The 26,309-nt window shown below is 43.4% G+C and overlaps 1 protein-coding gene across 1 annotated transcript in view; it reads left to right on the top strand.

The window, feature by feature from the left end:
* LOC125697321 (uncharacterized) overlaps positions 1-26,309 on the top strand; it is a 165,547-nt gene that overhangs the window by 57,715 nt on the left and 81,523 nt on the right. The window contains 1 exon segment of the mRNA XM_048954314.1: positions 3,090-3,219. Coding sequence (XP_048810271.1) covers positions 3,090-3,219 — 130 coding nt within the window.

Genomic DNA, 26,309 nt, shown 5'->3' with positions numbered 1-26,309 from the left:
AAACTACCACAAAAGAAGCTTTGTAAGGTTTTTCATTGTCTGCTGCGCTTTTGCAATTGAAACAAGGCAAATACAAGGAGCTTTGGAGATCTGAAAATGCAAGTCTGATGTTTCCTGCCACATGGCTGCCTGGGGACGCGTGGCTTCAGCTATGATAAGTCATACTGTGCCAAGTCAAGCTTGGGTCAGCGTACAAGGTGATGTAATGCTGCAATATTGGGGAAACAACAGAACAGAGCAGGAAAGGGAGGAACAAAAGGCGAATTCTTAACCTGAATGGTGGTTTCTGATAGTATATCATTGATCAGTGCAGACAAATGAGTACATTGGTTATACAAAGCCATTCTGAAGGCTGGCCTTTGGGATTCAGAGGGAGGGGAACAAGAGAGTAGCTTTTAGATAACGAATGCCAGTCGGAAACAATTCTGTTTGTTCTGCTGAGGCACAAGCAGGTTGCTGATCTGCCTCAGGTGGGAACAGCCTGTGGAAATCCCTCGAGCCAAACTCAAAGCTTGACCCAGCTGTCCTTTATAACAAAATACTACCACTAACAAGCTGGCAGCTTCTGATCTTTTACCTCAAGATGCTAACATTTAGCTGGTTGTGGCAAACCTTTGAAGGTTCTCCAACGTGGAACAAGATACTTTTTTTTTAATGCTGTATAAATTCTCTGGCTGGAACACAGACAGTGCCCCAAAACACTGATGAATGTAATGGTGACAGGCTCTGTTTTGAAATTTATTTTTGCAAGTTGCTTTAGTGGTATCTTCCAGCTGCCTGCCCGTCTGCTCCCATCCTTTTCCTTCCTGTTGTAATAAAATGGTGGAACCTGACTGTTTGAGCCTGATGCTTCTCGAGCACACAGCAATAGAAGCAGAGATGTGGTTGCTATATGCATTTGTTAAAGCACAGTTTCTGCACTGACAAATTAGAGAGATTCCTAAAAGGGGTATTGGGGACTGAAGCCATTGGGGTACAGTGCAGCAGAAGCTCTATTTTATATTTCAAAAGACAAATGCGAGGCAGTGAAAAAGAGCTCTTTAGCTTATTGCCCCCAATAGGGCACCTGAAAACCTAATTCTTTACCCCATCTGAAATAAGGAAGCAAAATTTTGCTGTGCACTACCATAGCTATGAACTCTGTGGGCACCTCAGATACACTTCAAGTGGGCAATGAATCCTCTTTTGGAGAGGGGTCTCATGAATGAGATATCTTCCCATGGACAAGGTACAGGCACACAACAGAGGTAAATGCCTCACCCAGACTGTGCAAAAGAGCACAGTCTTAATCCAAAGCAGAGAATGTAGAAGAGAGGATCTTTACTCAGTTCTTTTCCCCCCTTTCCCCTCCCCTGTAGGGTGGGGAAAACCCTGCCTGCTTTTACTAACATCCATGGAAGCATTTCCCTTCCTGGCTGTACAAACCTGCCTTCTCTGCTGCACAAATGAAACACTGCCCATACCTGAGACCTGCTCTGATGTCCTGGGGGGCAGTAAGAAAAAACCCTGCCTTTGTTGCTGCAATAGCCCTGCTGCAGTACAGTAATGCTTTCTATCACATTTAACATAAACAATCTAGGCTTTGATATACTATATGTGATAGCAAACATTGTTCTGCTTAAAACTAGGGGGCAGGATATTCATGCACACACACACACACATATATGTACTGAGCTATAGCTCAGTATGTTGTCTGTTTTTGTTGATGTTGCTGTTCGTGCAATGGCAGGTGCTCCCACGGGGGGCTCTGGTGTGCTTTTCTAGATGAACAGGTACTGCTGAGGTTAATTTGAGCACAGTTCTTGCTTCTCCTCTGATGGTATCCTATTTGTTTCAGTACAGAAACTCCAGGAAGAAACTCTCCTCCAGAGAGCAGGTGGGTCACTGCAGCAGAAGGAAAGGGCTGTAGGCACGCAGAGCTGCTAGATGACTGTGCCCATGGGGACAGTGCTTACTGACCTGCTGCCTTCCAGGTGGTCCCCCAGTCACCTGTGGTCATGGATATTTTCTGCATGTGCCAGGCGTGACGAGCACAGGATGGAGAAAATAGAGGAAAGAATATATTCATACAAGCAGATCTGCATCATGCATTAAGGACTTGCAAGTGTCAGTGACTTTCATTACAATCTGCATTGCTTGTCCTGACCGGGCTGTGAGCACCCAGATCTACCTGCTGGTGTCCCTGTCCATTGCAGGGGGTTGGACCAGATGGCCTTTAAAAGTCCCTTCCATCTCAACCAGTTCTATGGGTCCGTGATTGTCAGATGTTCTGTGATGTTGTAGGGTCTTGCTCAGTTTTGGATATCTGATGAGAAAGTAGGTTAGTCTGGGTGGCTTAATGGCAGTGGTTTGTATGATTTCTTTAGAACAAATATACAAAAAAAAAAACCTCATTTTTGTTTATATTAAGGCTGACCTACTTCAGCAGTAGATATATTGAGCTGTCTGTATGTATGCTGTCTACCCATGTTGTTTCCCTCTCAAAGCAGCAGAAGTTATAAAGTTATAAATTCAGTGAGATATGTCAATGGTTTGGAGTTTTCAATGTTTTATGAAGTCCTCAAAGTTTTATAAAAACTAACCAACCAGGCAGAGGGGATCCTATTTATAACTGAAAGGAAGGATGTAGTGTCAGATGTGTCCTGTACGGCTAGGTACTGTTACTAACAGATCTTTGAAGGGAAAAGCTCTATTTACTCTTTAAATGCCAGAACAGAAATTATGCCACAAAGTTATAGGAAATAAGACTTAATTAGTTCTGTTGGTGAGACTTCTTGTGATGTGCTTCCTTCTTTCACACTGTGTACTTCAAAGGAAAGAGTGTAACTTCCCATGAGTACAGGTATGCATGGTGCTATGCTAACTGTAAATCCAGAACCCGGTTATCCTCTTCTGTTATTACCTTGAAGCTTTCTTTGCCTTCTCACTGTTTTCTGTCTTCTCTAGCCACCCATGTGTCTACTAACAGACTACTTATACGACCAGGTATGAGAGGGGAAAGGAGGCACTCTGTGACCAATGCTGTGTTTTGTTCAGCAAGGTATATATGTGTACTATATGTTGGTTTTGTTCTCCCTCTCTTGTTGAAGGCTGGAAGAAGTCCATCCATCACGTCTACCATTGCTCTTGACATCCTACCACTGAAACTGCACCCATTTTCCCAGAGTACTCCGACAGGCCTGGACTGCGTGGGCTGGAAACGACGCGTCACCTTCCCTGGTGTGTACACTAGTCTTATTTCAGTGTGAATTGTTAGAGGATTAAACTCTACTTCAGTGAGTATGGCAACTCGTAAATGCTCTAACTTATTTTTGCTGAACGTTCCATCCATGTCTCAGCACAAGTCTGCTTAAAGGCAACGGTTAGCGTTATAGTAAAGGAAAGGTCACTAATGGCAATGATAGCGTGCTTGACACAGAAACATTTCTGTTGTCTCTAAGAACTCCATCTTACCTGGGATGATGTCATCTATATCACTCTCTTGAATTAGGTTTCTACAGACTCCCTGCTGTATATTTGCTGGAGAGTGCTTACGGTAGGTATGGTGAGGCTCTTCTCAAGTTGCTAATTAGGAACTAAAGTAACTGAACAAGCCTCTAGAGGTAGAATTTCCTGTACTTAAAACAAATCATCTTAACAAGCATACTGTATTTTCACAAGAACTGTATGTGAGATTTGCTGCCTGCTTCATTTTCAGTCACATATAGTTTTTAATGTAAGCCACAGATTGTTAAACAATAAGATGCATTTTTGCTAGGTTTGTAAATTCTCCAGTGGGTGGTGCTGACCCAAACACTGCAGCAATCTTTGCATAGAACTTTGGGGTGGGATAAGAGAAACATTTCAGAAGAGTTGTTTGGTAGGTAGGAACCGAGGCAGGAGAAGCCGAGTTCAGTTGCATGCCAACCTGCCATTTCTGCCTCAGAAAGTCTCTTTGTAACACTGATTAAACACTACTAGGCTTAAATTAAGGGACCATAACTCTGTGCTAATTACATCAGAACTGAATGGACTATTTTGCTTTCCAATGTTTTGTAAGACTTGTGCACAGAATCACAAAGTTCCACCTGGAAATAAGTGAACAAACTGCTTGTTATTGTGGTGTCGCGAGCCCAGTCTCTGCTCTCTCAGCACTGAGGGCTTTGATCATTTGCTGTCACATACATCTGGCATTGCCCCCACGCTTATGACCAGCTCCTTGGCTGAAGTCAGCTTCTGCTCTTGGAAATCCCAGGTGGAAACCTGCCACTGTCAAGATGTCAGTGCATCTCTGACTTAAGCTAGAATCCCTAAGTGCCACTGCCATAGATGTGAGTCACAGCTGATAGAAATTTAATGATAACTCCCTCAGGTCCCAGTTGGGAACTAAAGCTGAGGCACCCAAATTCAAACACAGATGAGGAGGAATAAGGGAAAATGTAAATGTAGATAGATCCATTGCTAGTCTTCTAGTTGTTTACATGCCATCTAGAAATGAGACACAAAACCCGAATCACCTATAATTCATACAGTATTCTCAAGAAACAAGTGAGTTTCGCATTGTGACTTCAATAATTGAGTGTAAATGCACCAAAACATGCTGTATGTGATTCTTGCACAGCTTTGCTGTGATAAATGTTGCTTTTCATAAGCTTGTAAATAATGTCAAACAAAGGTAAAGTGAAATGATTCACTGGTCCATTTAATTGAATTTTAAGGTTCTTAACTCTGAAGTTGCAACTACTTGCATTAATGATCCCAGCATGTTCTTTAACCATAAAAGACACTGGATATGAAAGTGCTATGAAGTACAAAGCTGTTTTATATACCTCCATGTTGAAAATACAAGCAAAATACTCTTTCCCCAGATTTGCTCATTCACTTAGTCAGCTTTTTAAGGGAATGCTGCAGAGGCTGTTGGGTACAGGGTATGGTGTCCTCTCTAGTTTTTCTTGACTTTTTTGACAATATCCCAGCCAGATAGGTAGCATGCACTGCTATGGAACTTGTCATGCATTTGGCTATTTACCTGAGGACAAGAGCACAGCTGGGTACAAGCTCACCTGTTTTAGACCAGGCCACTTGTTCCCAACTAGAATATATCATGACTGCTGGGAGAAAGGCTTGATTTTTGATCTCATATCTGTTGTGCTTACTGGCTTCCTATGACCAGACGCTGGCGCTAGAGCATTGAGACACTGTTCTCTCTGCCTATATGTCAAACTGGGACAAATGAGACAAACTCAAACTTATCATATTCCAAGACTTGGATTCAGCCATACTGTGGAGCTCTGATCAAGTTTTGCATACTGCCTTCTGTCACCTTTTCTGTCCAGAGCAGCCATTTGAGAAAACTTTAACAAGCCAGTAGATGGCTCTAACATCTGTGAAATAAAGAGCAGCTGAGGTGGTGCTAATCTTTACTCGGTGAAGATGACTCAGTCTTGATACTCTTCTAGGGAAGTATAGAGGTTAGCACCCCTGGCCTCAAGGTTAGCAAAAAAGTTGACTCTGCTTGGTCAGGAAGGTTTAAATAATTTGGAAGGACCTACTTGGCTTTATCATGTGCTTCAGCAGGCACTACTGATGAATATCAAGTCTTTCAAACCCTGCAGTTATATTGTTATACCCATGTCTTCAGTCTGCATCTTGCGGTAGATATCTGTCCTTTGTTGCCTGGCTTACCACATTGCTTGAATAAGCTGAGCTACAGTGAAATATTGGTCTGGGACACAAACCACTTCCCACTGTAGACACAGGAACGCTTTTCTTGCTTCTGGGCAGCTTCTAAAATCTTAGGAAGAGAAAATAGCTGACAGAGGGGGCCCAAAACTTACAGGAGAGAGCAATGATAACAGGGCTTTGGGTTTTAAGCAATGGACCTGCATTTTCTTTTGCTTCTTTTATGTATGCTTCTTCCATGTCTCTCTGCTGAGCATGATACCTGTTCATTCGAGTTCCCCATCTCTCTGCTGAGATACTTTCTTATGCCTTGTACTTTCTTATTTGCAACTGAAGATAGTGCCTACAGTTGGGTTGCATTGCTGGGAAGCTGTTTGATGGATGGTGAATGCATCTCTGAGGATGTAGCTGAGCCTGGGCCCTGGTTGGGGGGTGGGCAGTTCAGAGGTTGGAAGCTTCCAGCCCACAGGTCTAAAGCAGAGAGGTGCTGCCATCTCTGAACTTCTCCACAGGGACCCACCAGCAGGAGACAGACACAAGGTGACCCAATGACAGACGTGGGCAATTATGTGAGAGTTGGATGTGTGTTTCCTAGTAGTCCATTCTCTCCCTGCTCTCTGTACTTTACAGCTAGAGAATTTTCTTGTTTCTTACCTGACTCTGTTATCTTCTTACAGATGTTTCACCCATGCTGTTTTGCAGAGAATCTGTGGAATTTTTAGGTAGGGTCATATATATGACCTTAAACTTTTGAGGTCTGTCATCTCCACGTAAAGAGAGAAACTCATAACTAGTGTGTTGCAAGATCTGGTTTGTCTCATATCACTATGCTAAACCAGAACCTAAACCTGTATTATCTAAAATAATCATTTAGATGCAGGCTGGATCTTCCCAGCAATTTTCCCCATGTCTTGTCAGATTTAAATAGCCACAGATCTTTAACTTTCCTGCTGTGCTGTCTACAAGAGATGCCCTGATATCTATGGCTGTGCTGATGTTGGTTATAGCAGCCAAGAAAGCACAAGGTTGTTCTGACAGATCTGTTCTGATGGTGAATGTACTGGGGGGCCTAGGAAATCTTGTATAACTAATAAGAATAAGCAAACCAAATTCTCAACATCTGAGTCTTTAGTGGAGAGCATGGAAAACAGTGACCACTTAATAACTCTGAGTTATCTTCTGTCCTCATTGGTATAATGGAAAGTTTTTATCAGAAGCAGAGACTGTTTGTTTACTCAGCATCATGTGGCCAACTTTCATCTTCTTTTCCCAGCTATAGATGGGCTGTTAAGCTCACACTTGGCAACAGTTAATGTGAAGATGTTTGACAGCCACTGGAGAATCTATTCAAGAGGGAAAATATTAGCTTTAGTAACAAGACTTTGTTATATCCTATAAATATTTAGCAGTCCTGTAGTTCAGCAGAATAGCAGAGCTATTTATTCCCATTCTCGTCAGTTTGGTTCTTGAAGGACACAGAAAAAAAGCGATGTGCAAATCTTCAGTAGTGCATCACTATAGCTATAGCAAGAAATGTCAATTCCATTCTGATTAACCCATGGAAGTACTGTTGAATTCAAGTGGTTAAGAAGTAGTCTCATTACCTACTGTATTTTCACTCTACCTGTGGATTACAGCAGAGATATCAGGCCTTGTTTAATCCCAGCTCTGTGCTCTCTGACAGCGTGTGTTTGCTCAGATTTTCATCCAGCATTAAAAGCTGGGCCAAGCTATGGCTGAGTTCCTGAACATTTTGTCGTAGCTGGTTGGGTGGGATTGTGTACATCAGCTATTGGGTAAAAGACTCAGGATGTCCATAAATACTTTCTGTGGGGGTGAAGAGTAGAGAAGAAGATCCTATCAACCCCCAAGTGACTTTGCTGGTTAAAGGTACAGAAACTACAGCAGAATCCACCAGAGACTGAAGCTTCCAGCAGGTATCCCAGCTCAGCTGCCAAGGGCTGGGGCTGGCTCCCCTAGCTTGACCATGCTGCATGGTGCCAGCCTTAAGCTGTAACTGGAGACAGCTGCTGCTTTGGCAACTTAACAGTACCTCTCATCTCTATCAGATGTCACAGAACATCAATGTGCACTGAGAAAAAATAAGCCATGAGGTCCGTGTGAAGGTGGAACACCTCTGTGACAGCAGATCTTAAACTCTAAGATCATGGTTTCCACTGATTTCCAAAGTCTGGCTTTGAAGCATTTTCCCTTCCTTCCCATTGCGCTGCAGCACGCCTTTCCAGTGCACGCACACGGTGTGCATGCTGCAGCAGCACCTTCGGCTAGGATTACAGCACGCTGCCACTGAATAAATACATTCTGGTATTTGCCAAGAGCATTTAGGCCAGAGCGTGGGAGGGGTAGTGGAAAAACAGATGGAGTGTCCTGAGCAGGCTGGGGGCAGAGATCTGCAGGGTGAGTGCAGAGCTGCAGGGCCTCTGAGTGCCGTCTGGTTCAGTACCATAATCAAAAACTGATAAAGGCACTTCGAGTTTTCTTCCTTCATGTGACCCAAGCATGGATTTGAAGGAGTGAGAAGCGCAGCTGGGGCTGAATTGTAGCCTCTTATTGCCTCTCTTGTCTTCAAGAGCTGCCCCGTCCCTTCCCCTTCTTGATGCACTATGCTCTAAGTCCAGCAGACAGCTGCATTCAGCTCTGTGGTTTTAACTTACCTTCCCCCCTGTTCTTATGGTCAAGCAGTGTTTTTCTCAATTTGTACCTTAGTGCAAACAGTTCCATGAGGACCTGAAAGGATCAGATCAATGGAGAGGTGTGGTGCTATTGCAGGCAGCGGACACCAAATTTCCTTTTCTGTGCTGGGAGTCATTAGAGGAAGGTATTCTGGTCCAAGCAGCTGCATTCAGAAAACCATTGGAGGAATTTTTTTGTTAACAGGCTACTGCAGAGATGCTGTACTTTTTTCCTGTTACTGCAGATGTGTTTCTTGTAAGGAACAGATAGAATGTTAAGGACTCAGAAGTTGCCTCGGTGTGTTTGGATGCTCTCAGTGATGGCGAGCAAAGGACATTTTTTTCATTAAGTATTTAATAAGAAACATAATGGCCTAAAGTATGATATCACACAGATTGATGGGGTCTCTGTTGGAGAAGGCTGTGATGGCCACATGAGAATGTGGCTTTCTTCAGACAGAATTACTTACCACAGGCACAGGGCAGGTCCTTCTGTATTCTTTCAGGCTTCATTTTATAGGGACATGCTGCATCACGTGAGGACATCAGTGAGGACATCAGACCTCTGAACTGAAACAGCATCACTGGCTACTCTGCACTTGAGGCTGAGCTCTGACAAAGATCGCGTGCTGAAACAGAGCCCATCCCAAGGCTACAGTTCAGGAGTGGGTATTGAATCGCTCAAAGCTTGCAGCTGCAGCCTCCCCAAGTCTCAATTTGTGTTTTTCCGGCTTTGATTTCATTTTGCATTCTTTTTCTGAGGACTTATAAAAATAGTTTTTTAATAGCAGCAGCAGCCACAGCCAGCTCTAAACATGATTAGTTTATATGTTAAGTCCTTTCTGAGTTCTCAGGGGAAGCAGACAACACAAGGTCTCTCTCACTTGGGCTTTTTTAGAAATGCATGAAATTCTACTATTCCCACTTATTTATTTTTAATCTGACAATTCCACTAAATCAAGAACAAAGATTTCTGTCCCACCCTCGCCTTTTTTCATGTCTTGAAATTGGCTTTAATAAAAATCATCTGCTGGAAGCTGCAGCTGAGAGCAGCTGAGCTGCCACAGCCGGAGCCTCCTTAGTGGACCCCTATGATGTCAGGATGCATCGAGATGAGCGGAGAGGAGGATAGGAATCCAGCTCAGTCCTCAGACAGCGCTACCAGGTACCACTGCCCTGCCAGCAGCTACAGAGCGCTCAGCCCGTTTCCTCCCAGCACAGCAGAGCCCCTGGCTCTCCCTCCTACCTGCCTGCATGAGGACCCAGCAGTGCCCCAGTGAGTCCAGCGGGGCACACAGTGGAGAAAACTGCAGTAGCAGTGGAAGCTCTGGGCTCTCTCCAGGTTCGGATTCGGACAGCAGTGGGGTGGTGTGCGGTGGTGGTGGGATGAGAGGTGTCCTGTCCAGGTACTGGAGCTTGGAGAGTCTTCACTCTGCCACAGGTAAGAGCTGCTTCCTTTTTTTGTTTTTAATGCTATTGCACTGACCTTGAGAAACCAAATGAAGCCTTCTGGAAAAGAGTATGCCATTGGGAAATGCAGTCTGTGAGTCATGAGAAATTAAAAAAAATAATAACAAAGTTGTTTGCTAGCTGACCCCTCTGCAGATTTGCAACTGAAGCAGAGCAACACCGAAATACTTCTTAGGTCAGAAGGCAAGAAACATTTTCTTCATGGCTTTGGAAATAGTGTTTAGGCTTCTACCTGATAAAAGCTTTACAGCATTTCATATTTCAGCTTAAATTTATAGAGCCCAGCATCAGAGCTGACCCTTCTGTGTGAATGCTAGCAGAGAGTATTGCTGCCTTCGGATCCAAGTGAGGTGCTGTGCAGCACAGGAGGGCTGAGGGCATTTGCACTGCTGCGTGCAGAGAGAAGCAAAGGAGGTTCCCTGAGCCAGCTGTTCTAGTTCTGTTTGTATTTTCCTGTCCTTGGTTTAAATCATTTTTGCACCATGAATTTTGGAAATACGTTCACACAGCCCGCGAATGTTCTCTCTTGTCTGCATCCAACATCCTAATTCTTAGTAACTGATGTGCATTCTTAGGGTGTGGGTGCTAGAACCCCAAGCATGGGAAGGAAGCTTCCTCATTCCCAGCTGATACTGGCAGAAGAGCCTGGCAATGATTTTAGTGGCCAGCGATCACTGAGCTGTTCAGTTTGTTGCTTGCTCATTGCAGTTCAGAGAGATTTTTAGCAGAGCTGCATTAAATGAAATGAAATTCACAGTCTGATAGTGGTAGGACAACAGGGAATGGCTTGAAAGTGAAAGAGGGAGATTTAGGTTAGATGTTAGGGGGAAATTTTCTACTCAGAGGGGATGAGGTCCTGGCACTGCTGTCCGGAGCTGTGGGTGCCCCATCCCTGGAGATGCACAGGGCCACACTGGATGGAGTTATGGGCAGCCTGATTTAGGGGTTGGCAACCCTGCCCGTGGCAGAGGGTTGGAGGGGTTCAAGGTCCCCTCCAACTTAAGCCATTCTGTGATGAATTAGTTTCTCTCTCAGATAAATTCACATGAGTGCCTTTGAGGCCACCAGTGTGTGCCATTTCCTTCATAGAAATACTGGATGCTTCCAGCTAGAGGCAAGGCTTAGTAAGGGTTTTAGGTGTAGTTCAGTGTAATCCACCATAGCAGCACATTCTTCTAATTAATGAAAACTCTTATAGCTGCACCTACTACTGCACATTTTAGGCTGTTTAATACAGATTCCATTGCTGCTTTGGAGTCCTCAGCTGAAGTGCAAGAAACTGCAGCAGGGCAGCCAGCCTGACTTCCTAACCCCACACCTGAGCTTCCAGGTGCTCAAGAAACTCAAAACACCTATGGTGGTGTCCTGAGAAACCAAGGCCAGGAAAAAAAGGTCAGCAGGGTGAGATCAGACCGTTGGCTCTCTGTTTTGGGGAAAGATCTGTTCTGGGAATGCAAATGATGCAGCTCTGAGTCTTGGCAGCATCTGCTGACTCCTTTTCTCCTGTACCTGGAAATGTAAATAACTCCCAGCCTAGCTCTGACATTGGCATAAAGTAGCCCTGGCACTGGAGCCTTTTAAAAGTGTTTGAGAATTGCATATAGGGCAATAGCTTTAGCTTCAGTTACCTCTGTCTTAGAGGATTTGCTGCCAGCTGTCCTCCACGGATGCACTTTTGGGCTTAATCAGGTCAGTTGCTATAAATGATGTACAGAGATAAAAATGATGTGAGGCTGATAACAAAAGCAAACTTTGCAGCTGAGCTTCTTTTCCTAAAAGACCTTCTGTTTCTACAGCCTTCCTGTTCCCTAGGATGTGGGGCACGGAGTCATGCAGTGGTGCTGCATGCATTTAGCACGTAATGTAGAGATAAGAGGAGATGGAAGGATATGAGAGAAACCAAATCAAGTTTCATAGTTATGACATCGATATATCAATACATTAAAAAAAGGACTACAGACTCCTTGCTACCTCAAAAATACTATGGCTGGTGAGCATCTTGTCACATATGAATGATGCCTGAGTGGGTTACCTCTAGATATGAATAATACTTGTGTCAGAGCAGTGCATCTCCCAGAAGAACTTACAGCAGTAGCCAAAATGCATGGCCCTTTCCAAGATGTCTCCTCACCTGAACCAGGGAAGCACAGGAATCTTCAGCCTCCCAGTTTGTTTGTCATCAGGAATTCAGGGAGAAGGTCTGAAGTGTCTGCATCACAAACTGCCCAAACTGCTGCCTTTTATAAAGCTGTGAGATGAGTCGGTCCCTGTTTTCAGTTTATTTCTAAGGGGTTCTGCATTTTCAGGAGTGCCCTGAGGCTGGCAGGGGGACTTGCCAGGGTGCCTGATGTTGATTTTTCCCCCCATTTTGAACACAAACTTGTCTAGAGGGATCTTCATACTGAGATTGTTCTTCACTGATGCTTCAGAGGAAGAAACTGGGCAGTTGGAACGTGGAGATGAAAGGGAGGGAGGAGGTCTTCAGTACAACTGGAACACAGTAGTCTGAGTTTCTTGTGCATAATTTACATTTCAAGAGTGAAAAGACAGAATATGTGTGTTTACACAGAAATATATTTGAGAATGTAAGTCCTCAGAAATACGAGCTGACATCTCCTGCACAGAAAAGATGGGTGGTGTTCTCCCAAATTCACGAGGGGGGAAAGTGCAATTTTCGTTCAGTCCTACTCTGCAATCAGTAATGGAGTACAATTTCTTTTGCTTTGAAATGGACTTTTTGGTAAAGCACTGATCAAGAAAGTAAGTTATATGAGACAAAGAAATAAGAAAGAAAAAAATCTGTTCATGCAACTCAAATGCCATTTGGAAAAAAAAAAAAGCAAAAAAAAAAAAAAGACTGTATTGTATGAAGTGAGAGAGTCTTTTTTTTTTTTTTAATGCCAGTCAATGGCATTTTTGGTCTAAATGTCAATATATGTTACATTACATGGGAGAGTCCTTCTCCCTGCAGCTAAATATAATCATGAAAAGACGGAATGCTTTGCAGTTCTCCTGAGCTCTCCATTTGAGAATGCCAGAGGACTTCATAAAAGTTAATAACCCTTAGATAGGGCCCAAGAGGCTTCCAGAATTTGATTTAGAGTAGAAGAGGCATGGGTCATTTATCACTTGGGACAGTAGCCTTGCTGTTTAAATACCTGCCTTTAAATACTTGTGGGCAGTTTCTGAATGTATGTATTCCTATGCAGTGCTCCATTGAGAAAATGAGTGGGAGCTCTGGTTGCTCAGCAGTTCTGAAAAGAGTCATCCAAATCAAAGGTCAATGGTGACAGTGCTCCAGCAAGTGACTCAGTGCCACTCTGGGCACTCGACTCCATTTCTGAGGCCAGGCACCAAATCCCAGTGCTCACTTGGTATCCCAGGCTCACGCTGCATACATCCCCTCAGCCCTGTTGTACAGCCCTGCTGAAAACTTGTTTCCTTTAGAGTATTTCCAGAATCAAGCTTGTGAGAACATCTCTGTTTTTCCAGCTCCTTTGTTCCTAGTCCAACTCCAACATCATTTATAGTCTGTTTATTATTTTGCTTGTCCAAGCTGAGAAGAACTGAAAGAGCATAGAAAGGTGGGGACAGAGGGGGGTCACAGCTGGTAAGCTGGTGGTGGCTGAAGTTTCTGTGTCTTTGTGAATATGCAGCAGTTGTATGGACTGTGCTTCAGTGCTCCTCTGCTCCGTTTTATCTCCCTAAAAGCGGATGTGCTCATCTGCTGCTCTTGGGAATACAGCCTTTAAACCACAAGAAAACGAAGCACGGGCAGGGAGTTATGTTTTCATATGGAACTTAAACATAACCAAACATAAGTCTCCTCCAAATAAGTGTTTTTAAGGCATACATTTCATTATTATTGCTGATGAGGGAGTCAGCAACAGAGCTGTGGCAAATGGTTTGCAACTTTCTCGTTTGGAAAGAGTTTTTCTTTTGAGCTTGCTATTTTTTCCCTTGTCCTTCCCTTAGTCCTGCCTGTGGGCACTGATGTCTGCAGCTGTGTCCATGGGCTGTGGTGCATAATTCAGTGCCTTGTCTTTCTCAGAGTCACCTAGACAGCAGGAGCTAAAGAGGTCACGCAATGGGAGACTGGGAGACTGATTTAAGGTTCACGGTGTTTCAGAATTCTTCCAAAGACCAAAATAATAATAATATAATTCTGAAAGCATGCACTGTAGCATGTCGATCATGGTGATGTTATATTTCAACTCAGAGATACAGCTGGGTTCATGGATTGTGTTGTAGCATGACCAGTGTGTTCCACCCCACCCAACATATTTCTGCTGTCACCTGCACAAACAATTTCCACTCATCTTCTGAACAATTCATCAATGATTTTTTATTGTTTTTAAGTATGGTGATTCATTTCTAATGGCAACCAATGTAGGTAGGTAAACCTCAGGTAGATGGTGAATGGGCAACCTGGTCTAGTATTAAATGGGGAGGTTGGTGGCCCTGCCTGTGGCAGGGGAGTTGGGGATTCGTGTTCCTTCAGGCCCCTTCCAACCCAGGCCATTCTGTGATTCTGTAAATTAGAGGAAGAATTACAGTATTAATGTTCCTTGGCTGAACTAATGAGCCAACCTAAGGATTAAGTAGAAGTTTCTTATTTGAAAAATGCTGCTTCCAAATGACGTGTTGTGTTGCCAGGCTGTGACTGGTGAGGGCATCTAACCACCATCGTAGTGCTTGAGTTCAGTCCAGTGGATGCAAACTCAGTAAATGCTGACTGTCTGTAAATGTGGCCACCTAACACATTCAGTACACTTACAGAAGTATATTTTTCAGTGCAAAATGTTTTCCAGCTTCATGATAGAAAATAAACTTATTCAGATAGTGTTAATGTGGGAAGAAAATCACATTTCTATTCCTCTGTGTGCAACAGAACTGCCTTATGTCAGTGCCATTATTTCGTTGTTCTAATTATGCTTTAATATACTGAGTGGTTTCTTATTTCAGTTGACTTTCCCTTGAGATTTTTTGCTTTGTTTTAAAGGAGCAAATGCTTATTCTCACTGCATCCCAGTGAGGTGCAGATAGGCACCTGTGCCTATGGGGAGATAGGTGTCCCCATTTTGCTAATGCATGATGGTAAATCTCTGACAAACCGTGTGAAGCTTCCATGGGTGCACATCACCTTGATCTTCTTATGTTCGTTTTTCCATTCCTCTATCTGCTCTCAAAGCAGCCCCCATGAAGAATGTTTGGGTGGTGAGTAATATTCCCTTTTCTGAGGAATACAACATCCTCTAAGTCCGTATTTCCTCAAAGATTCATTTACCTTTAAAGCAGACATTGAGATCAACACTTCCTTTCAGGTTCATCCATGCTTCAGTTGCTCTTATATTTTAAGATGGAAGTGAAACAGCTGTAAATCACCCAATTTGGGTGCTGCCAGCACCGCAGCTCTTGAAGCAGGAAACTCACTTGGTCCAAGAGAGTAAATGGAAAGGGGAGTGAGGTGTGAAGCCTACCTGATGGGCAGAGGCTTGGAGGAGCTGCTGCACATGCTGCTTCATCTGCACCTACATCATGTTGGTAACAAAAGCAGTAAAAAAAACAACGCTTGCAAATAGCACATACATTGAAATGCCATGAAGAATGTATGTAATTGCCTATAAATGATGAACATTCACTACTGCGGCTTAGCAGTTAGAATAAATGCTACAGAGAATCGTTTCTTTACTTTGCCATGGGGATATACCCTTCAACTCTTCAAACACGTCTGTAAGTAAGGTTCTTCCCCAATAAGGTTTTGTTCTCCAGTTCATCTGAGACACAATAAATATTTTTGAAGGATTAGAAAAACATAGCCCTCTTCTGAAGGTCAGTACTCACCTGTGAAGATTTCTATCCTAATTAAAATCTTGCCTTCTCTCAAAATCCTTTGTAGTCTGAGGTTTGTTTAAGTCAACCAGCTAGTTCAGTAGTTTGCCTAAAAGCAATAGTGATGAGTTGGGTGTGCTAAGGTGCATGGGGTGCTGTTCTTCTTAGCAAACCCAAAGCTGTTTTTGTAAGTGGGAATGCTGAATGCCTTAGTGGCTAGCCACAGAGCCCAGGTAAAGGTGGTGTGTATGCACATGAAAGCAAGACATTAGCTGATGTGGCCATGGCTTTCTCCCGGTGAGCTGCCTTTGATCATGTTGTGTGAACACACAAGTGTTGTCAGCTGTCAGTACAAATATACCATGGGGTGTATTTGTCTATACAGGTAGAGAGCTGTGTTGTTTTCCTCAATGCCCTCTAATCCAGGAGCAGGAGATTGCCTGGACTGAAACGCTGGCCCGAAAGAGCACAACCTTGTTTGCCAGGGAGTACAGGCAGTCCTTTTGCAATCCTTTTGCTAGAGTAACACTGTGCTCCTGAACTCATGCGTATCCCAAGCAGCCAGCTTGCATGTGTGTGGAAGCTCCAGTGCATCAGCCCTGTATGGAAGCAGATTTCTATTAATGTGTTTGGTACCACCCTCTTGTATTGGAAGGTAAGCTTACGTGCAAGTGTTTATTAAATAACTTAAAGAAGTCTTTGTTTCAGTTGAACTAGAAAGATGCACACCCTTGATATTATCACAGTAATGCATTATGGTGAGAATAAATGAAGATAAGGCTGCCTATGTTTTCCTAACAGCTGGTAGAGATGCGTTTCTAGGTGGGAGTGAAATAGCAGGAGTTTCCCTTTTGGTTCATAGAAATGGTTTCTGTGAGATGGTTTTGTATTAACCTCTCTTTTATTGAAGTGCCTCCTTGTAGAGGTGGGCAAAAGATGATGTGAGGAGTATGTTGACGTGATGTGATAATGATATATTAACACCAAGTGATCGGTTTAAATGGGTAGAATTAAGCTGTTTATGCTCTTCCCCTGCCAATGAAATCTTTCCATGCCAGGTATTAAAAGCACTCAGCTAAGTATGAACCAAGGTCACTACTCAGATGCACACACAAAAAGACATACTTGGCATTTAGAAACTACAGTTCATAAACTGCTTCAAAAAAACAAAGGAAGAATGCATGCAGTGAGTGTGCACTCACTGGACTGAGAGAAGCTTTGGCAGTAATCCTTTTAAGAGAGTTTATTATGAACAGACAGTGTTAGTAATATACCAGAAACAATGGATTTGAAATATGTTAATCGTAACAGCCTTGAAAGCATGAATAAATTAAAAATATGCAGAAACCATCTGTATTGAAGCTTGCTGCCTGGATCTGCCCTCTTTGGAGAGAGCAAAATAATTTGGGGGGGGCCTATATCTAATTCCAGTTCTGCCATGATGGTTTAATGTTGGTAGATTCCATAGAATTCAGGGAGTTGATCAGGCTTTCTCCTATGCACCTATGACCAACGTTGTTGGTATAATGCTCACCTGTGTTCATGCTGCCTTTCCTGGCTTGCATGAAAGCATGCACACAGGACAGCTGGGACTTCACTTGTCCCCCAAACTCTGCTTGTCCATCACCTCAAGGGCATTGGAGGAGTTCTTCAAAGTTACTCTGTGCAGGACAACTTAAGCATCCTGAAGGCTCTCGCCTCTGATGGTCAGCTGTAGATAACTGCTCTCTCTGGACAGCTTAGCTTTCTCAGTAAAACCATATGCTTCCAAGGAAAAAAAAGACTTGAGACTCGACCCTTGAACAGAATTATTGAAAAAGCCACTGAATTAGTAGCAGCACTTGATAGTTGTTAGTTTTGTGTTAATTATTCCTGATATCTCTGGAATCACAAATGCAGATGAGTGTGAGCACTGCTGGGTCAGCTCCTGAGATTCTGCTTGGCCACATACAGGGTGTTTTACAATTAAAGATGGGGACTGTGGCTTGGCACTCTGCCTTCCTCCCAGGCTTGCCTTTCCTTTTCTCAGTTCTTGTTTTTGAGAAAGGCATCCTGAATCCAAATGTTTTCCAGCTGTAATAAAAATAAAAGATGAGGGTAACTATTTATTTATATGTTTGATTTTTATGGGGATATACAGCCAATCCAGGGAAGAGGAGAACCCTTCTTCCACTTGTCAGAGGGCTTGTCAGCTATTGTTATGCTTTATATCTTTTGTTAGGGCATTCACTGATAGGCAGTACCAACAGTGCTTTAACCTTGTGACTGGATGTGACCCAGTTCCTCTTCTATACCAAGCAAAGAAGGGTCAGTTCATGAGTTTCTCAGTGCATCTTGGCTGGGAGCAAGCTGTGTGCAGATGAGGGCTGAAGCAGTTTCTTCTGGTTAATTTCCAGCCTTTACATACGCCTGAGGCTTTTCACTTGTGTGGTTCACTGTGCTGGGTGGAGTATTGATCCTTTTCCCTGACGAGGCAGCAGTGGGGAGATGGAAGCTTTTCCCACCTCCTTCCTGCTATAGTTGGTGAGGAGGTTGGCTGGTTGGCTAATCTGATGGGTACTAACTTTCTTTAATCATACTCTTGCTCTTGGAGAACTGAAGCATCCTCCACTTCAGCTGCTCCTGGAAACTTTGCCTCCCACAGTAAGTTCCAGTTTTGCTTTTAAAGTTTGGGCTTCTGAAGCAGGTCTTTCCCCACCTTGAATCTCTGAATGGTTTAGGGCATCTCTGGAGACCAGCTGGGCCAGGTGCCCTGCTCCAAGTAGGATCACCAACAGTGTGCTGCTCAGGGCTTAGCCAGCTGTGCTTTGAATACCTCTAGGAGAAACTCCATGGTTTCTCTGGGCAACTCGTTTCAGGCTCTGACGACCATTACTGTAAAGTTTTATGTTTAAATAGAACTTAATGCATTTTAGTAAGTTGTTGCCACCACCAAGCAGCCTGGTTTTGCCTTCTTTGCCCTCATTCCTAGCAGATACTTATACAAATTAAGATCTGCCTGAGCCTTCTCTTTTCCAAGCTGAGCAATGTTAGTTCACTCAGCCTCTCCTTGTATGTCAAATGCCGTAATCATCCCTGTGACCATTTGCTGGATCCACTCCAGTACGTTCCTATTTTCCTTGCAGTCTCATTGGCATTGGTTGTCAGCTGACTCCTGGCTGAGTTTAATATGCTCTTTTTTTGTGTCCTGGCCACCTTAATGATCATTTTTCTCCTTGTGGGCAACAGAGCAACCGGTACCACATCTGAGGCTTTATCTGGTAAGTGCTTTCTTTGGCAGAGAGGGGAGGTAGATTGAATTTTCTGAAAACAAAGCAGAAGCAAATCTTGTCTGTCACAGTCCTGAGGATCAGAGTTTGCTGACTATTAACCCCGCTGAAAGCCTCCCAACTTGCATCCTATTTTATCAGATGAGGACGTAGCAGAGAAGAAGCTTTGTGAAGACAAGATGGAGTCGCTCAGTTGCAGCAGATCTTGTAGCTGATGGCTTGTTGGTGACGTGCACCTGTACAGACAGTGTTTGGTGCCTAAAGCTTCGATAAAATAGCGTTTCATTCTGTAGTCTGTGATTTGCATGCTGGGTGTGGGGGTTTTTTGTTGTTGTTTCTGTTTGCTTGCATTTTGTGGCTTCTTACTGCACGGTTCTGCACTCGCTAAGCATGCCGATGTAAATTGAGAGCTACCAGCTGTCCAGGGCTGCTCCTGCTTTTCTGGAGTTATGCAGGGTACTTGCTGTATCGCAGACTCAGGCACGGTGTGCCTGTGAAAAGGATCTGGCTGCACAGACAATTTATGCAGAGGTGAGGACTTGTGTGAAGTATCTCCAGAAAGCACTGAGGCAATGTGCTCTTCCATCAAGTCTTGCATGTGGTTTCTGTGCTATATACACTGAGACTCATTCAGCCTCTCTATTTATAGCACTCAAGAAGTAACAAGTCATGGCACAGAAGGGACCTACCACGCTGGACACAACAGCAGATTGTTTCACTGCTGTAGTGCTCTAATTATTAATCCCAGAAACCTATGTTAGAGGCCAGTGTGCTTGTTAGAATGAGCATTTATGAGTAAATGCCATGAATAACCCAGTTTAAACACAGCATCCCTCGGCTGTGTTTAAGAATGTCATCCTTGTTGCCCAGCCTGTGGCAAGTACACAGGTGACCTAGCAATGGCTCTGACATGATTAAAAGTATTGCTAAAGGAACAATTAAATCAGACTCTCTCCTGTAAGCACTGATCCAGTCTGTTTGCTCCTTGTCTAAGGATTTTAGGAGGCTCTGAGCAGAGGTTTGGGAAGTAGATAAGAATGCTGGAGGAAAAGGGGGTTGTTAATTTCTGGCTTTGAGTGCTCCACCCATGGCAAGCAGGCATGTTAGCTTCATTCGTACTCTTTTCCTCTCCTAGGATGCCTACAAATAAGGGACAGGCTTATGTGGGTTGCTAGGCACTGTCTGTAAGATAATCAAAAGGAAAACAGAGCTGGGCCATAGACCAAAAACATTGCTACAAGTGCCCTACTAGGGCCATCACAGAGCTCTAAGTCTGATGCAGGTTGGAATTTCCTGGCTCTGCACACAGCACTGAAGGAGGAGCTCAGAGCCAGGGACTGGGAGAGTCCTAATGGGCTCAAACACTGTCTGTGTGTACCCAGTCGTGGTGAACCTTGCTCAGCTGTGAGGAGGAGGAGGAAAGCTCTGGCAAACCCTGCTGTTGGATCTGAACATGTCAGTTCTTTGCTTCTGCTGGTTTTCTACCTTATGAGAATGGGAAACAAGTTAAACCTTTCATCAGCTCTGGCCGTGTACCAGAGAAGTGAGGGTGAAGCTCAGCAGTATTTCCTTCCCTTCTGCAGCAGGACAATGTGAGTGATGGGTGGCAGAAATGTGGTGATGGACAAGCACAGAGCATCAGTATCTCAAAGGGCCACCACTGATTCTTCTCTTCTTCTTTGGCCACGGTCATAAGGAAGGAATTGAGTTTAAATACAGTGCAGCAGAACACCCTCTAGTCAAGTCTCTTCCTTCTTTTTGTTGAAGGCAAATATCTATATTTGGCACATCCTAGACTGTTGTCATGGAAATGGCTGTATTGACACATCCATAGCAGAGCAGATCTGCTCGGTACAAAAGGATCAGAATGATGATGGGTGAGAAAGGAAGAGGCCTGTTCTAAACATCTTAGTGTTTGTGATATCTGTTCTTCAGCTTCTTAGCTCCAATTGGAAGGAAGCATATGGCTGCTAGATTAGGTTTGAGCCAATACTGAAAGAATTCTGTAGAGCATTACTGAACATTATACTCGATATACTCAACCTCAGTTACAACAGCTACTTCCTCCTAACTAGTGCTAACGTCACTGCAGCACAGCAACAACTCTACTTAGTCCTTTTACCTCGTATTTTAGCTTTGATGAGATATTGCATGCTCTTACAATGAGAGAATGCTCCGAGCATTCTGAAATGGAGTCCCCTTTTATCTCATTCTTTGTGCTCCCCACTTAAATATTGTAACTGGAAACTTCAGGGAATGTCAGATGTTTCTCCCTTAGCAAATGGAAAAGAGTCATATCTGAGGCATAAGTGAAGGATAATTTAACTTACATGACTTTTGGCAGGCAGATTTCATGCCTAATGCGCTTCCTGCAGCTGCCAGGTCACCCCGTGCTTCCTACAGAACAGAAGGTCAATAGTGAAAAGGGGAAGGAATAGAAGAAGGAACATTGAATGGACTTGCCTTGTGTCAGAGTATTTTCACAACCTGGCGCTACTGGGAGCTTCATGCCAAGGAGAATCAAGAGATAGGAAACTTCAGAGGCAGCAAGAGAAGCTGCATCCTGTGTTTCAGGACTGGGCTCTGCAGGGGTCTGTTCTTCAGTGCCTGGATCTGTGGGGAGAGTTCCGCTGCATTATTATTTTCTGTTAAGCACATAAATGGAGGCTGGTACACGCTTAGTAAAAGCCATGCTGTTTCTCTTGCTGTGTATCTGCTGTAACGCAGATACTCCCCAGGTATGCCAGAGACCACAAATCATTACATCCCCACTGTAGATAAGAATGCCCTTTTCTGGTTTCATGTCAAAAATCTTCATTTTTCATATTGACCCAGCTAATTTGATAGAATGCAAGTAAAGGTAATACCTAGCCCTGTATGACAGCTGTGGCATGGGCAGTCATAAGCAGCTAGACCCTAATCCTGCCATGCTCCCAGCAAAGTTTTTTTTTAAAAAAAGTGCTTTAGTGGCTTCCATCCTTTCCAGTTGCAGGAATGTTTGTTACCTGAATTCCCAAGAAGTGAAATTCCTGGACTCTCATGAACTACCTGTAGTAATTAGATGGGTAAAAGGTATTTGTACTTAAATTCCTCAAAACTGAAGTGTTCAAAGACTGTGCTGCACCCATTTCTGAATGGAAAGTACATACTTGATATAAAAAAAAAGAAGGGAAAAAAAAAACTGTGGTGTTTTGCTGAAGGCTTTAAGGCAGACAGCCTCTGTCCTGGTGATTTCTTTGTTCCTCTGTGCATAAGGGGAACTAGATTGGATTTTACATTTGTGCAGAAATTTGCTACGTTAAGGGAAACACTTCAATTTTGCAGTTACTTCTGTCTATGACAGCTGCTCTGCCTTAGGAAGTTTCTGCTTCCTTTAGGTTTCTGTGGGCCTATTGTGAGCTGACCACTCTGTAAACATGGGTAGATTAAGGTTATGGAACCCATTATATTGCTTGCGTTCAACCAAGTGTTCGACCAAGGAATATCAACAGCAACCTGGAACTTTGTTGTTTATCTTTGATAAAACGTAATACTGAAAAATATTCTGTAAACTTGACCCTTGACTGTCACAGCAAATGAAATGAAAGATGGTCAATGCTTTGGCTTCATAACCCAAGGATAAAGTGCAGATTAATTTCTCCTTCATGTTTCTAGTCAGATAGTGTTCTTGATCAGAGGCAGCGTATCTGTATTGCTGCCCTGGGCACAGCTGGCAAGAGCTTTGGACTGCAGGATATGGTTGTAGCTGAAAAACAGAATGAACAAAATAGAAAAGGAAATCTAATCGGAAGAAGTCCCCAGGCAGTTTGTTTTTCATGTTAGAAACAGGGGGAGACACTGAGATGAAATGTTTTCCCTAAACAAGTGACTTCCTTATATCTTTTCCAGTTTCTTGGAGCAAAGGGTCTTCTAATCTATGAAGTAATCTTTCCGGATCAAATTAAAGAAACCCCATTCCTTAGGAAAGCATGGCCAGTTGGCTGCTTTCAGTTCACTTATCTGGGGAACTTCTTCTTTTCTATCTTGCCATGGTAATGTAGAACCTATATGTATATATATATATGTGACTACCTTTGAGGCAAATGCCAAATGAATATTAACTGTGCTGTTTACACAGCCTGGTAGAAAAGCTGGAAGAAATCTCTGGAACTTACGCATCCTGATGAGCTGTATGTTGACCTTGGTGGTAAATGAAGACATTTTGCAAACTAACCATTTTAAACACGTAGAAAAGGTGTGGAACTGCTGTCCTTTACTGTCTTCTTTCAGCAGAAGCAGATAGAAATCTCTCCTGATGCTGCAGTGAAAATTCTTACAGGGTGCAGAAGGAGATAATACAAATGCAAAAATGCCCTCATTCGTGCTGCAGGATGCCAAGTTGGCTAATGCAGAACGTCCAGCTCCATTACTTCACAGTGTGAAGCATCTGATGCACAAGCAAGTCAGCCTGGCCAAAACTTGTTCAGTTAGGCATTGCAGTTCTCACCAGTTTCAAACAGGCAATGCTTTCTCCTTCTGCTTTTTGGTGAATCCAGTCTGTGCTTAGTGGTGGCTGCAAGTGTGGTAGATGTTGTCTTTGAGGAGCTCAGAAACACTTTAATTCGCCAGATTTTAAGGGCTGGGAGGCATTATCAGGAGGTGCAAGGTTAAACTTTGTGATCAGATTCACATAGGCAACTACTTATGGGTGAACCTGTGAAGTGTTTTACTGGCTTGTTTCATTTGCCCCAACTGCCCTGAGTGGGTGCTGTGACTGCTGTCATCTTCAGTTCTTCTCAGACGTGCTGATTTCCAATTCCTGTCATCCCTACGTGGCCAACTTCTCTCCCCTCTCTTTCCCTCCCAAACTTCCTCCATCATCACTTTCCCACTGCAGAATGCCAGTCCCACTTCTATACAACCCGTCATTTGGATTTGATTAGGTAAGAGTAAATGGGAAAAGACCCTTCAATTTTACTTGGGCTTCATGAAAACTCTGTTCCCTGCAGCCCTATAGCCTGGAGACCTATCCCTATGGCATAACTGCATTCCTCTATTGGAGGCATCTTCGTCTCATGGCTGCTTGTCTTGAAATACAGCTGTGGCTTTGTTGCAGGAGTTGGACTCATCTCACATGGTGCTGCTGGCCTCTGCTGTAAGCAGTGCTGTAGCCTCTGCTGTTAGTTGTGCGAAGCTTCCTTCAGTTTCAAGTCCAGATAAACTATAAAGAGAGCACAACTGAGATTCTGCTAGCTGGAAAGCACCAAAGCTTTGTAAGTTCAGGAGTGCTGGGTGCTCAGAGTGCATCCTGTGTTTTACAGTGCTCAGGGCAGCCTGTAAGCATATTGCTAGCTGACTTCAGCTGGCTTTTATTTTTTCAAAAGTGAATCTTGGAAGTATGCCTGGAATTACAATTATGCTTTTCAATAGGTCTTTATATTGCTTCTATTGCTATGAACTGAAGTCAGCTTCTGCAGGAAAGAACAGTAGATGTGCTGATGCATGTGAGAAGATGCTATCTTATGGAAAGAGAAAGTTTCCAAAACAATTGCATGGTGTAAGGTGACAGGGAAAACTAAGAGCTAACTTGCCTGAGAAGTTAGCTCTGACTCACTAAATCTTGCCCTGTTTAACACTTAAAATCAAAATCCAAAATAGAGATTTTTTTCCCCCATTAGATACCTCATTCCCATTCTAAGATCCTTGTGCTCTGGAAAGTAATTCTGTGATCAGATCGCCTTCTTCAACAGCTGAATGCAATTGTAAATATGTAGCAAATGTAATATATAAGACATAACTTGGGAATGTCTTCTCTATGTCTTCTGTTCATTTTGCCATGCAGGAAAATTTTGCATGAAACTGGTTTTGTGCTTTAAATCTAATTTTAATGGCTTTGCCCTTACAAAGACTGAAGTAGACTGAAGTAACTACATAAAGTAAAAACCCACTCAACTGTCTTATGTAGGGGTCTCATGTAATGGGGAATGCATTTGAAATTGGTGACTCGAGCAGTGAAAAAGCAATTAGCACTGTGTGTCAGAGAAATGAATTAGCTGCACTGAGCACACAGAAGTGGAGAATTTCTGTGATATCAACAGAAAATATCAATGGTTTACAGTGGGCAGCTTCTCACCATTATTATAATGGCACGAGGCACGAATTAAGTGGTGGGGGAAGCTCTTAACTGAGACATAAAAAAAGAGGCAGGCATGCAGAAGGAGCGTTTCAAGTAGAGCATTCAGTACTAGAGAGAAAAGTACACTACTAATTAGACTGTGCCTTAAGCATAGCTCTGGTCTGCATGCACTGCAGATTTTTGTAATACATAGACACGATGGCCAGTCAGGTTATTAGCAGTTAATGCTAATTTATGATTTAGAACAATCTTATCTCTGCTTTGTGTCAGATGTTGCTTGGGAGACTGGATTATGTAAGGACAACACAAGGAAAGCATGAGATTTGTGCTGTACAGTGGAGGTTTTATGAGTCAGGTCCACTGATAGAGAAGTATTCCAGCCTTTCTGGTGCATATCTTGTGCCTCTGGTTTGGAGTTGATAAGCTCACTGTCAGGCTGGCATAGCTGGCTGCAACCCTTCCTGCAGACTGCAGTCAGAAGCATTTAACCTCTGGCATTGCTCATGTGGAAAGGAATTCAAGGAGTGGTCAGTATCCATCTCAGATACATTTTCACACTTGAGGTGGCAGTAAATACAGAAGCTAGCATACAGTGCTCTAAGTTAATGAGGAATGGTGTGTTTTATTTCTATGGATGCTTTTTTATTTCTATCTCAGATGAAGATTGCAACTCATTTCTAAAATGAAGCACCTATTACTGGATGAGACTATTGGAGTGATGGCAGGAAATAGATTGATATCTCAGGAACTCAGTTCTACCCACATGTTTTTGTGCTGGAGTTCTGAACTCTGTGCATTCTCTCTCTAGCAGCAGCAGACTGTGAGGTATTGAAAAATACTGATTTTTTGCTGGGACTTTTCTTTGGCTGCATAATGAAAGCTTTTAATCTCAGGTTTAATGTCATTTCCCCAGCATTTCCAATCTGCCTTCATAAATCAAGGGAGTAGGTAAGCACCTGCCAGAGGAAGACTATCTTCCAGCCCTCAGAGCCATGAGCCAGTGAATGGATGTCTCACATGTGCTTCAACTGGATCACAAAGCACCATTCATTCACCATGGAAGATCCTTCAGTCTTTACAGGCAGCTGGCTCTTCGTCAAGGCCCTGAGTCAGCGAGTGCAGGCACCTGAAGCACAGGAGCTTGAGAGGGATGAAGTTGTATGAATCTGAGCACTAATCCCCATTTCCCTCTGTGTTCTCACTGGGGTTCTGTGGTACTGGTTAGTCTACATGCTAAGGCGGTCTTGGGTGCTAAAGCTGAAAGGTAGG

The sequence above is a fragment of the Lagopus muta genome, chromosome 9, assembly GCF_023343835.1.
Source record: "Lagopus muta isolate bLagMut1 chromosome 9, bLagMut1 primary, whole genome shotgun sequence".
NCBI classification, from domain to species: Eukaryota; Metazoa; Chordata; class Aves; order Galliformes; family Phasianidae; genus Lagopus; species Lagopus muta.
Note: the sequence above shows the minus strand (reverse complement) of the source record. Positions and strands in the feature narration are given on the sequence as shown.